Source organism: Pleurodeles waltl, chromosome 6 (genome assembly GCF_031143425.1).
Source record: "Pleurodeles waltl isolate 20211129_DDA chromosome 6, aPleWal1.hap1.20221129, whole genome shotgun sequence".
NCBI classification, from domain to species: domain Eukaryota; kingdom Metazoa; phylum Chordata; class Amphibia; order Caudata; family Salamandridae; genus Pleurodeles; species Pleurodeles waltl.
In genome coordinates this window covers 1,667,173,664-1,667,186,660 of record NC_090445.1, presented here as the reverse complement: position 1 = coordinate 1,667,186,660, position 12,997 = coordinate 1,667,173,664, and the positions used below count along the sequence as shown (strand labels likewise).

Sequence of the window (12,997 nt, the reverse complement as noted above, 5' to 3'; positions counted from 1 at the left end):
AGAAGCAGTGCATTCGGTTAGGTGGACAGTTAAAAGTAGTCACCTGGAGCTTGTTGTATCCCTGTAGCTCAGACAGGACATCAGCCAACTGTCCTTTGGAGTCACTCAGGTTAGTCTTGGATGTAGGGACCAGTCTTCCTTCTCAGACAGCAGGGCATCACTCAAGCAGCAGGGCAGTCCTAAGGTAGCAGCACAACAGTCCTCTGTTGACAGGGCAATCCTTGTTCCACAATATCCACAGGTCCAAGAGGGTACTAAAGAGTGGCTCAGGAGGTCCAATTGTTTATACCTGGGGACTATGTTTGTGGGAGAGCATCCCTCTTGTTCTGGAAGGGTCTTCCCTTCCCCAGTCAAGGCTCCACACTGCCTGGGATGACAGGAGGATGGTGTCAGGGTCCTTTGCTTGTGATGGAGACATGCCTTCTGACGTGTAAGTGTGACAGGGCACAGCTCCATCCCCAGCCATCCTGGCAGTATGGACCATCCTGCCTACCTTTCTGTTACTGCCTGGGAATAATACACAAATCCCAGCAGCAGAACCATTCACAGTGAGTAAACCCCCAATCATTCCCCAGGGGGCAGAAAGACTGTCTTAAAGCGGGAGTTGGATGATGCCCTGATGCTAGCACAGGTTGGGCCCCACCACATACACAATTGTTAAATGTGTCAGTCTTAGTTTAGTCTTCACCCCAATGTTTTGCCTCCACCTTCCTATTTTTCTAGACAGTGCTTGTTTTCCCTCGCTAAAACATTGTAAAACTGGCTTAAACCTGGTTGTCATGTTTTATTCACTTATAAGTCCCTGGTGAAGTGATATACCATATACCTAGGGCCTGTAAATGTAATGCTACTAGTGGACCTGCAGCACTTATTGTGCCACCTACTTATGTAGCCCCTTAAAACATGTCCCAGGTCTGCCATTGCAACTAGAATGCAGTTCTGAACTGCCAATTCTTCTTGGTAGAATAACCCCTCTGTCAAACCTTAAATGCTCCATTTTTACAATATGTTACCCCTATGGTAGCCACTAGGTACCCAAAGGGCAGGGTACATTGTAATTAAAAGGAAGGACATGTAATTTTAAGTTTTACTTGTCCTGGTAGTGAAAAAAGCCTAAATACATTTTTAACTACTGTGAGGCCTATAGAATAAAAAACAGGTTTCCTTTTTACATCAAGTAAGGGCTAACTTTTGATTGTTAACAGGTTGAAATTTCATGTTTGACATCTAGAAATTGTGATTTTAAATCCTCTTTCTTCTTAAAGTTGACTTTAAGGTTACAGTTTTGAAAATGCCACTTTTAGAAAGTTGCCGTTGTCATTCTTTAGGTATTTTGTGCCGGCAAACGGTTTGTCAGCCAAATTACTGGGTGTAGATGGCAATTCCCCCCAGGCAGCCACACAATAGAAGGATTAGGGGTGCTGAGATGGGCCAGCATTGGCAGGATGAGGGGCAAAGCTGAGCACAGCCCCACTTGTAAATGAACAGGCTATTCTCTGCCTTCACGCAAAGGACTTGACACTACTTTATTTTTCATGTAGCCAGGCAGGAGCCAGGATAGAGATGGGAGGAAACTCCGAGCAGTTTAAATAGAATTCTCTAGAAACATCTCCTACTTCAAAGAAGGCACCAGGTATAAAAACAGGACCCTCAGACCCACCTTTCAGCTCACTTCCTGGACTTGCCGAAGGACTCTCAGAGGGGTGCCTGCTGCTGTAGCTTGCTGTACCAGGAAGGACTGCTCAGCTGTCTGAGCCCTATTCAACTTCTTGAACCCAGGACTAACAGAGTGACTTGAAGGGCTAGTTGGCCGGCCTCCTGATCAGACCTCCAGGGACAGATAAGGCTCAAACCATCTTGAGCACACACTTGTACCCAGTCTTAGGGGCACATTTATACTCTGTTTGAGCCGGATTTGCGTAATTTTCTTTAATCAAATCCGGCGCAAACTTAACTCCATATTTATATTTTGGTGCTAGACATGTCTAGCTCCAAAATATTTGGAGTTCAAGTAATTTTTTGCCTGTGGGAAATTACCTTGCATCAATGAGATGCAAGGAAGGCGTGCCCGGGCAAAAAATGACTCTAAGGCCCTGGCGCCTTATTTATCCTCCCGTGCAAAAATCGTGCACAAGGGTATGAGGGATCAACAAATTATGCAAAGCTTGCTTTGCACCATTTTTTAACATCTGGGTCAGAGCAGGCGTTAGGTGACCTGTGGGCCTATTTCCATGGTGGAACACTATGGAATAGTCCCACAGGTGCCCTCCCCAGGGACACCCCCATCCACACCAGAGGGACAGTGGAGGATGGGGGACCCCATCCCAGGTAAGTATAGGTAAGTACAGGTAAGTATATATATATTTTTTTTTTTAAGTGCAATTGGGGGCCCTGAAATGGCCCTGGGTGCAGTGGCCATGTCCAGGGAACACTGGTCCCCTGTGCTGGCCATTGGGGTGGTGGGCATGGCTCCTGTCTTTTCTAAGAGAGGAGTAATGTGGTATGGATGATTTTGTGTTAGAAAATGACTCTAGGCAGGTTAGAGTCTTTTTTTTTACTCTAACCGCCAGTCCCACCCAATTAACGTCATTTTTTTTAACGATAGCCTCCCCTTTGCATCGTCTTGCACCATTCCATAAATATGGTGCCCAACTGGTGCACAGAAATGGTACAAGCCTGTGCTAAACGTTGTGGTGCAAAACCGAGAGGAGACCAGGACTAACCTGCTCTTCTATTCACTGAAGGTTCATCACCGAGTGATTCTTCACAGAAGGGATATCCAGCTTCATAGAGCCCTCGTCGGCTACAGCCTTTAGCCTTGTCCAGTTGAAGATTTATAACTTCCATAAAAGAGGCTAAGTCTGAACATGGAATTCTTTACTGTCACTTCATCCGTCGTCCATCCTAACAACACCTCCTCCTCTGACACCACCTGAAGCGTGCCACACTGGACTTAAACCTTCTCAGATACTTTTTGTGCAAATTTCTAATAAGTCCAAAGGTAATCACTGACTGGGTCCAGTCCATATTTTGTAACCGACTCATACTCTGTTGCGGTCGGCAATATTTTATCACTTTGGCACACTCTGTGTTTCACTAGAATGCATGTCTGCAGTTGCCACTTAGCTTTTTTAGGCACTATTTTTTGGAAATTCATACCTTTGTTCTGTTAATTGGATTTTTGTGATTTTGGTGTCACATAATGCATTAAAATTGTCTTTATTTGTCTAAATTGGTGTGGATTTTTTCTTGTGTTATGTGTTCACTTTATTACTGTTTATGTGCTGCATAAATCCTTTACATGTTGCCTCTAAGTTAAGCCTGATCGTGTTTGTGCCAAGCCTCCAGAGGGTTTTGGACAGTTTAGTTTCTTGACTCCAGTGATTCACTCTGATGGGGATTGTGGCTGTTACTAGAGCTGGGTTCACACCCCACTCAACCAACAATCCAATTTCGCACAATAATTAAAAAAATAATAAAGTAATCCCTTGTGTCTAGAGTTGCTTTCTCCTGCTTCCAGCTCCACCAGGCCATTCCCATGAGGGCATATTTTTGGTGTTAACTCCTCAATCTGCCTTAAAAGAAGGTACAAAGCCTGTGTGAGTGTCCGGGATGGAGGATTGCAACCCAGTACCAATACGAGTTTGTACCTCTCTCGAAACGTAATTAAAAAGTTAGTCCCAGTGTCTAGTGGTGCTTTCTGGCATGCTGGATGGCAGATTGGAGATAATTTGTTAATCTGCCTTCCGGCTTGGGGGGGGGGAGGGGGGAGGGTTGGTAGACTCAGTGGGCCACTGGGCTAAAGGAGTGTATGTAGCCCAGTGCCACTACAGGGTGGCCATTCACCCCATACATAATTTTAAAAAATCCTAATCCCTGGTCTCTAATAGTGTTCTGTGCACTTTGGAAAGCAAATTGTGAGTAATCATCCAAATCAGACTCCCCAGGTTAGAGAGGCTATGAGTCCCACAGGTGGAGGGGTGTGACCCACTGCCAATATGAGGTGCGGTCCAATGCTTAAATAGCAGTCCTACCTGTCTACATAGACAGAGATGACACGGGATAAAAGTGACTTGTGTGGAGGCACTGCGTTCTAGGTCAGACCAGTAAGGTTTTCTTCAAGATAATAGGCTTTCAATGCAGCGCCACTTTTCTTGCCCCCACTGCATCTCCCAAACACCACCATGTGTGCACCGTATTTAAGATACAGTGCACCATGGCAGTGTTTAGAAAAATAGAGGCAAAATTGTTGACGCTATTGTGGCCCTTTGCTACACTAGCATCCAAAATGTGGATGCTAGTGTAGCAAAGTGCAAGGAGGCCCATTGATTTAAATGGTGCATAATTTTAACACCTGCTCTGAGCTGGTGCAGGCATAATGTGATGCAAGGGGTTACAAAGTGGCGCAATACATGCATTGTTCCACTTTGTAAATCTGGTATGAGGAAAGGCCACCTTAGCACCGCCTTAGCGTAAAAAAACTGATGCTAGGGCAGCGCTAAAGTGGTGCAAGGGGCTCTTAACTCTGCCCCAATGTTCTTCAAACTGGCCACCCAAGAAGGAGGCCCACCTGTACCCTTTTGCCTGTGGAAGTGAACATTTAGGTCTCAGTGGAAAGGTTTTGACATTTCTGGTAGCACAAAAGGTACTCACCCTTTGTCAGGGAGGTACTGTTGCTGTATATTGGTCTGATGTACAGGAGCATGTTTGGTGGTCACTCAGTGCACATCAGTACAATAGGTATATAATCCCTCAAAATCACCACATCAAAATATGGTTACCAAATGCTACAATGCCTATTGGCCTTTTCTGTCTTGGCAAGGCATTTCATGGTCATACCGCCTTATGAGTAAACAGTACTGCAGAGTCCCAAATTCTCCTCTTTCTGCTTCATCCTTTGATGTGATGGTCATTTCTTTTCCAGCAACCTCTGGATGATCACTGTTGCATTTTGTTCCTTCCTCTCCCACAGGCCTGCAGACACAACAGCTCCGTAGATGCCAAAGCCTATGGTTTCAAGAACAAGTTAATAATTGTTTCAGCTGAGACTGCTGGGAACGGGCTCTATAATTTCATCGTCCCTCTCCGAGCCTACTACAGGTCCCGGAAAGAGCTGAATCCAATAGTGCTTCTTCTGGATAACGAGTAAGTCTTGCTTTATGCCAACCCTTCCTTACTCATAAAACACAAGGGCAATGCTGCCTGGTGTGAAATGATGTTTCAACCAATTGTAATACATGTTTACAAACCTTCTTGCTCATCCAAGTTCCATTTAGTAGCACAAAGCATCAGTCTGCAAGGGCACTTTCCGGATGCAGCAGTATTTTTTAAAACACCCAGGAACTCATAAGTTTAAGAGTTTCACAAATCCATTTTTAGGTAGATTCCCACCCTGAAAACCAATGCATATTTACTATTGTGAAAGACTGGGGTTGAATGGGAATCAGAGAACACACCTATATTTAATGGCAACTTAGAGAAAGGAGCTGCAAATAAAAATATATATTTTTGGGAATAAAAATGGACTTTTCCAAATATTGCAACCCCAGAAGAGGAAATGGAAATGCTGAATGAGAATCACGATAAAAAATGTGGTGAGCCTAGGACATCAACACCAAGGAATTAAGGCACTTACTTCCAATGAGGTAGATAATGCAGCTCCCAGCACAAGTCCTTGCTAAATCAAGGGTAGGAGAAATGAGTGGAGTGGAGTTTAGCACACACAGGGCCCCATTACAAGGCTGGCAGTCACAAGACCGCCAGCCTCGCGTTGGTGGTCGGACCGCCGTAGCTGTGACAATCCGACCGCCTCATTCCGAGTTTAGCACGCAAACCAGCCAACAGGCCGTCACCTCCACCGGGATCCATTATCCCAACCGACTGACGGCAGTCCTGGATGTAATCAGCCAGGGCAGCACTGGATGTAAACAGCCAGGGCAGCACTAAACTCAGCGCAACCCTGATGATTACAGTCTTGTTCTCCACCAGCCTTTTCATGGCAGTTTCCCCACCATGAAAACGCTGGCAGAGAGCAAGTGCAGGGGGATACAGGGGAGCCCCTGCACAACCCATGAGCATGGCATGGGCTATGCTGGGGCCCCCCTGCCCAGCACCCTCAGAATGCGCACTGTCTGCAAAGCAGACAGCGCCTAATCCAAGGGTGCTAGTCGGTCTCCTCTGTGCTACGAGATAGCATTCAGCTCCTTTAAGCGAAGCGAGTGCTATCTTGCAGCACTGTTCTTGCTCGTAAGACCATCCAGAAAGCTCTATTTCAAGGTTTCCGCTAGTCAGCTAGGTCAGGTCGACGGAAACCTTGTGATGGAGTGGGGGAGCCACTGCCATGGCAGTTGCGCCTCTCCGCAAGTTTGGCTGTCCTGTGTTGGGACTGCCAAACTCAAAATGAGCCCCATAGTAATTACAGTGCTTAATTTGTAAAAGAAAGAGTGCTGGTGCCTGAAGCTCATTTAAAAGCCTGTGATTGGTACAAATATATGCCGGCATGCCAAATACCAAGGCTGGTAGTCTTAAATCTACTGCCTACCCCTTTATCTCACTGTTGCAGGTACCTGCTCTCTCCCTCTGAGATGATTTTGCCATCATCTTTTTCCTGCGTCTTTCCTATATGTGTGTTTTTCTCTCTCTTTTCCATTGATAAATTTTGAAGCAGAAAAATAACTCCCCCAAAATAAGTGCTGGGCCCCCCAGGAACCATCTGCTCAAATTAAACACTGTGTAATTAATGAGTACAATGAAGACTGCAGCCCCACAATTTCTACCTGATGCACATTGGCAGGATAAATCTAAAAATCTTCTCTCAAGGTTTGCATAGAAAACACGAAAAGCTGCATGTTATGTCCTATTTTGAAAGGAAAAACTTGTAATATACAATATTTATTGCACCTGTTAAATTTAGAACGCCCGGGTACGAATTCTGGCTCACCTCACCTGGGCACTCATAATCAAGAACTAAGAAATGGTGCATAAACTCTAATTGAATAATGTAAAATCATATGATGTTTACTCCCACTAAAATCATCCAAAGTGGTGCGTAGAAGACACTTTGAGCAACTCACGAGCGAGCCCAAAATCAGTTCATTAGACCATCAATTTCCTATGAAAAATAACAGGCCAATTTTTTTTTTTAACCATTAAAACTCTTTAAGTCTTTTAGTAACTCATAGAATCAGGTAACTCACCCTGTCCACATGTGGGATTGTGATATAATTCATAGAATACAGACCACTTACCTCTCAATTAAAACACATATTGATTGCATAATAAATCAGCATACAGTTACAGTTACTTTATGGTAATCCTACACGAGTGCTGAATTTTGGCTGCCGTACATTTTATGGACTTTAGGGGTCATTAAGAGTTTGGAGGGCAGAAAAGGCCACATTTGGAGTTCCCCGCTGGGTCAGCGGGCGGAAACACTGTTTCCGCCCACTCGTCCAGCCGGGTACAGCCCACAACATTGACACTGGCTTGTAATTGAACCAGCAGCAATGTTGCGGTGCGTAGGGTGCAAAGCAGACAGTGAAAAGCACGACAGGGCTGTCCATAGGGGCCCCCTGCACTGCCCATGCTAAGTGCAACTGCCATGTAAAAGCTGGTGGAGAGGGGGGGTCGTAATCCCAAGGGCGGTGCTGTTTACAGTGCTGTCCTGGCCGATTAAGACCGCCAGCACCTCCAGTCCCACCCAATCGCCACGGTCATATTGTGGAGGTCTGACTGCTGTCAAAGCGTCAAAATTAGGGCCTTTGTCAGGAACCTCTTTTGCATTGGGGATTCTTTCTAATATTAATCAGAAGTTCACCTACACAACCATTCTTCAAATTGACTCACATTTGTCACCTTCATCATCTAAATGCTAATTTGGCAAGTCAGGAATTATCTAGCACATTATTTTTCAAATTTTGACCTCAATTTACATGTTACAGGCATTTTTGTCTCCAACCTAATTGACAGTCAGAACTGTGACATTGCTTCCATGTGTGGTATTGCACCTATGAATTCACTTTTGTCACTCAACAGCCGCAATCATCAAAAGTTAGAGGGATCTCTGGGTTCCACTTACAAATCAAAGAAGAGTACTCATACTGCAGTATGCCTTGACGCAAAAAAGTCAATGCTAAGCGCGCACACAACAAAAATACCAAAACTTTGATTTTCAGATGTTATCAAGATGGAAGGGACTCTTTTAAAGTTCGTATTTGAAGAGTGTGTCACAGTCTTCCTATTATTTTAATGCAATATAAGATATTGAAATTGTTTTCCGTTTAAGCTAAGTGATTGTCTTCGAATTCATGCAAAAACTGTTCTATAATTGTAATTTGTTGACTGCATAATGTTTGCAGTTCTGTCCACAGTTTTGTTGAATGTATTTGATATCACTCAATTAGTTTTTATTTCCATTTCAATAGCACCTTGACACCCTTATGTTACAGTTCTGTGCACTGTATTAAAAACAAAAGAAGCAAACTTTATGCAGCCCCACTGTGTTAAGCACATTTAGACACACATGTAGACAATATAGGACAGGTTTATCAATAGTGTTTCAAGGAGCATAGAGAACAAACATGGAAAAACATGTTTTTTTAAATTTTTCATCAAATGAAATAATCAAGTTTCACAACACTATCAAGTGAGCACCTTAGTTGAGGAAAAGGGGAACAGGATGAAAATAGGCCAGCATGTCCTCCACTGATGATGAAAGTGAGGGAGAATCAGCAAGCCAAATGGAGCTGAACAATGTGTACTAGACATACCATTAGGCAGAAGCCTATCATTAAGATTGTGTTTAAAGAATAAGGAATAACCCAATCGGAGGAGCACGTTGGTGAACCTCCTACCAGCCACTAAAAATAATGCAGAGGTTTTGCTACAGTCACTGATGTGCTACCTCTGCAAGACAAGTATTACCATAATCTGATGAGGATGAGCACTAGCTCATAAAAGGAGTTTTTGGCGGTGGTTCTGCCCGAGCCTGAGATTAATAGTAAAAGATCAATTTCGAGCAAGTGGTCACAAATGCTGAAAAGACTAGCCAGTCCCCAGGAGTGACTTCACTGCAGAAGTGTATGCACAGTGATTTTGGAACTAATGCAAGGATCTGGGGATCTGTGTGAGAGAATTGATGGATCATGCTATTTATATAAAAGCTTTTACCAAAGTATATTTTAAAGTGATCGTTAGCATCTAGCCTCTTTCTTTCCCACTCTTCACCTTCCTGTCACTCTTAACCTAAAAGTTACTAGCAAATTCTTGGAGATTTATCCATAGAGATAATTGTAGGAGTTGGATAAAGATAACATTACAGTTTTGATAAGAAGTTGGACAAATGTGAAGTGTTTACAGGGTGGTAGACTTTGTCATGCTGTTATTTTCTCTAGTTGTTCAGTACTTCCAGTCCAGGATTCCAGTCTCCAGAAACAACCAAGTGCAGATCCACCTGTAAGTAGAGACAAAGGCCTGAGCACACCCACTCCATCATGACAGGTATCCAGACAATGCTCCTCCCCCAGCCAGGCCATAGTGTAGCATGGCCTCAAATGTACGCACGACCCGCTGCCCCCTAACTTGAAACAAGCCCTGCTGATATTTACCACCTGCTCAGCAGTAATTGTTAGCCAAATAGCCCCTGGAATCAGGGAAAAGGTAGACTTTGACTCTGTCTTCCTGGGTACACATAGGGCCATTTGTACGAACACATTTTCCTATTGATACAGAATGGGAAAAACCCTTTGATACATCTGGCCCATAGTTATTTGCCATTCCAGGTTCAATAACTCGTTATGGAGGAATTTAGGTGTATGGAGACCAGTTAGAGTCAGAGCTTTAGGGCTCCAGGTATCCTAGCGTCTAAATCCAATCAACTCATGAGGACCCAAGGAGCGATGGATGCAATGATCTGGAACTGTTGTCACAAAAATAACTGATTATGTGTATTCAATACATCTGTCTACAAGTCACGAATTAGGATTGTTGGGAGGATCGCATATTTTGCCTAATGAAGTTAATTCTCTTTCAGTCCGGATAACCACTTTTTAGAAGCCATCTGCTGCTTTCCAATGGTTTACTATATGGTCGGCACAATTGACAAGTAGGTGTTCTTTCTTGTACTTTGGAAATGTAAAAAAACAATGCATGCTGGAGTAGAAACAGCAGAGACACAAGAGCCTATTCAGAAATGTGTTTTATGTACTTTTTCATGTATTTGTTAATCAGCTCCAAATTGTCCAACTTTGTTTTAAAAGTGCAATGAGGAAACATGTTTTTCTAATTGTCCTAACTGTATATTTTTCTGAATATTTCCATTTAATTCTCCTGTTAGATTGCATCTTTTTATACTGCACACTTCCTGAGTAAATAGGCCTCATGGTGATTATCCTGAAGGTGGCTATTATAACTTCATTGTATGTAGATAGTGCAAACAGAGCCTGAACACATGCCTCTTCCAACAGAAACCATCTATAATTAGAAAATCCTGAACCAATGAAGAGGAGAGAATAACGTAAAATGTGTATTTGTAAAGTACAAGTAACCCGTAGGCATCTTTGCGCTGAATAACAGATGTTTACTGTTGCCCAACGGTACTTCTTTTATTGATCTCAGAACTTGGATGAAAGCCTGAGTGGACCCACCAGGATTTGAACCTGTGACAATGATGTCAGACACAGGCTCCTACAGTGGATGCATTAGTCACTAAGCCATCAAACCTGGCTAATGGGAATAAGAGCCCTTGCTTATTTAGCATTTATGACTAAGTTTGAAAACGTGAGGTATCTGCTAACTGAATAGCTATGAGCCAGGACATGTTTGCAGCAGATTTAGATGTAAAAATCAATTTGGCTTTTTAAGGGTTTGTGTTTTTAAAGACTTCATTGGCTAGATTTACTAAGGTTTGCGCACATGCCCTTTAGGCACTGAGCATTTTTATGTTGTGCCTGCAGGCCTTTTTAATGGTAAGTAACGTGACACAAACACTTATTTTTAGAGTTAAATAAACTTTTTTTGCTTTTTCCTATAATTCTCTGTAGAGAGATTGTAGTTGGGCTGTAGATCTCTGTAAGGTAAAGTATGGGAAATATCATGTGACAAAAATATTGCCTCCTAAATTTGAGTCCCAAACAAATAGTCCACTGGGTCTAAGTTTTTATTATTAAATTATAAGTATTAACAGTATTTGTGTAAATGACATTCGGGAAACAACATTATGTCAGGTGATAACCTATCAACAGTATCTGGTACCGTACCCCTCTGAAGGTCAACAGCTATAATCAGTCAGTATTGATAATTGTTTTTGGCCATCGATTTTTTTTTATCTGCTAGTTGTATTGCTATTATGCTTAAACCCACGTCCAGCTTGCCTCCAATAACATCATAGACGTTCATTTAATTATAATTGCAGTCAATTTATTGTCTGTCTTAAGCAACCAGATGTCTTTCTCTTTGAAGCCTTGGATAATCAGCTCCCTGAATAAGTTCTTAATACAGCATCTGTCTGGAAAACAAACACATGACTCCCACTTGCTGAGAGACAATGTCACATGTCAGGAATATTTATTTTTTACTTTTCAAAAACATACTCACGGCTTTGGAATCAAAAACATTTGCCTTGCAGGCACACTGAAAATGATGGTCAATTCTCTGAAGGCAAAGAGAGCTTCAGCAAGCAGGTAACGATCTTTAAGTATCAGCGTCATCTCCTCTGCTATGGTGAAGTCACCCCCGCCAGCAACAGCTGCTGCAAAACTTGAAAAATAAAATGATAATAAACGATGTTTATTATCGTTTTATTTTTCTATGAGGCATGCCATGGGGGATGACAGGCCCTAGGGTGAGTGGTGCGCACTGTTGTCAGTGTGCATGTGGGTTGGGTCGGCCGTCTCAGAACGGCCAAACTGACATGCGCACTGAGCTGTCTTCAATCCGAGCTGAGTTGTCTGGTTGGAGACAGCAGGCACAGGCTCTCAGTTTGTCTGGGAGCACAAAACAAGGGCACTAAGGCCAATCCTGATGCTGTTCTCATGCTGCGGGCAGGTGTTTTTTTTTTTTTTTTTGCACTTATATTTTTGTTGTGTTTTTGTTTTGTGCCCCCCTCAGCCGTCCCCACCTCCTGCCACTTTGCCATGTAACCAGCCGCCACTGGTAAACATAGTAACCTGTTGAGCACACAGGCAATGGAGTACATCCCTTGGCTTCCCTGGCAGAATGGATTACAGCCCACCAATGACTAAATAAGCCTTTTAGGGGTAGGTTCTTACGGGCAGTGTTATTAGGCTTTTAGTGCCACACAGCACTCAAAGTAGCGGCGCTGTGTTACGCAAGCAATGGGAAAGCAGTGCAAACCTGTATTTATTAAAAATGGCCTGCTGCTGCTCTCGTCCCCTCCAGTGGTGCACAAACAACTGTGTAGCGCCACACACACCCCTTGCACCATGGTGCAGACGTATGTGTGCGATGTATAGCATGGGACTTGTACAGGAAGCCAGGCCTTCCAGTACAGAGTATGTCTGGACAAATTCTAATACAGTCCACTCATTTGAGGTATTCTGCACAGTACAGCACACATGGAATGTGTGGTGTGTGGAGAAATAAAAATATGTCTACACCAGTTTCATTGAGATGTTATTTGTTTGACGCAAAGTCCAGTCTATCTCAGTAGTTTGTGCTTTTTGTCACAAACTCTGGGCTTTTGCTGCAGTGATCAGCCCTTTATACACCCATGAAACACCCTCTTGACACAAAGTGATGCAGAGCAGCACAAAGCACTATTTGTTTTGAACAAAGGACACTTTTCCAGGGCAAAATGGCTTTTATGTTGAAAGTAGATACTTTTTCAACCCTTTATGCTGGTTTGCTTTACTTTGCAGTATTTCCTGGCAGTGCAAAGTCTTAGTACATCTGCCCTGCAGTCTTTACCTCCCAGCTTGTTTGGGTGCTGCATTCATGTATACAAGGCACACAAGGACTTCTTATGGTTAATTACAGAAAC

At 43.3% G+C, this 12,997-nt stretch overlaps 1 protein-coding gene across 5 annotated transcripts in view; it reads left to right on the top strand.

Annotated features, from left to right (window-relative positions):
• Positions 1 to 12,997, top strand: part of KCNT1 (potassium sodium-activated channel subfamily T member 1) — a 1,355,573-nt gene that overhangs the window by 1,225,578 nt on the left and 116,998 nt on the right. For all 5 annotated transcript variants that reach the window (XM_069241642.1, XM_069241641.1, XM_069241643.1 and 2 more), the window contains exons 21-22: positions 4,973 to 5,145; positions 10,031 to 10,102. In XM_069241642.1, the coding sequence (XP_069097743.1) occupies positions 4,973 to 5,145; positions 10,031 to 10,102 (245 nt within the window). The remainder of the gene's footprint in view (positions 1 to 4,972; positions 5,146 to 10,030; positions 10,103 to 12,997) is intronic.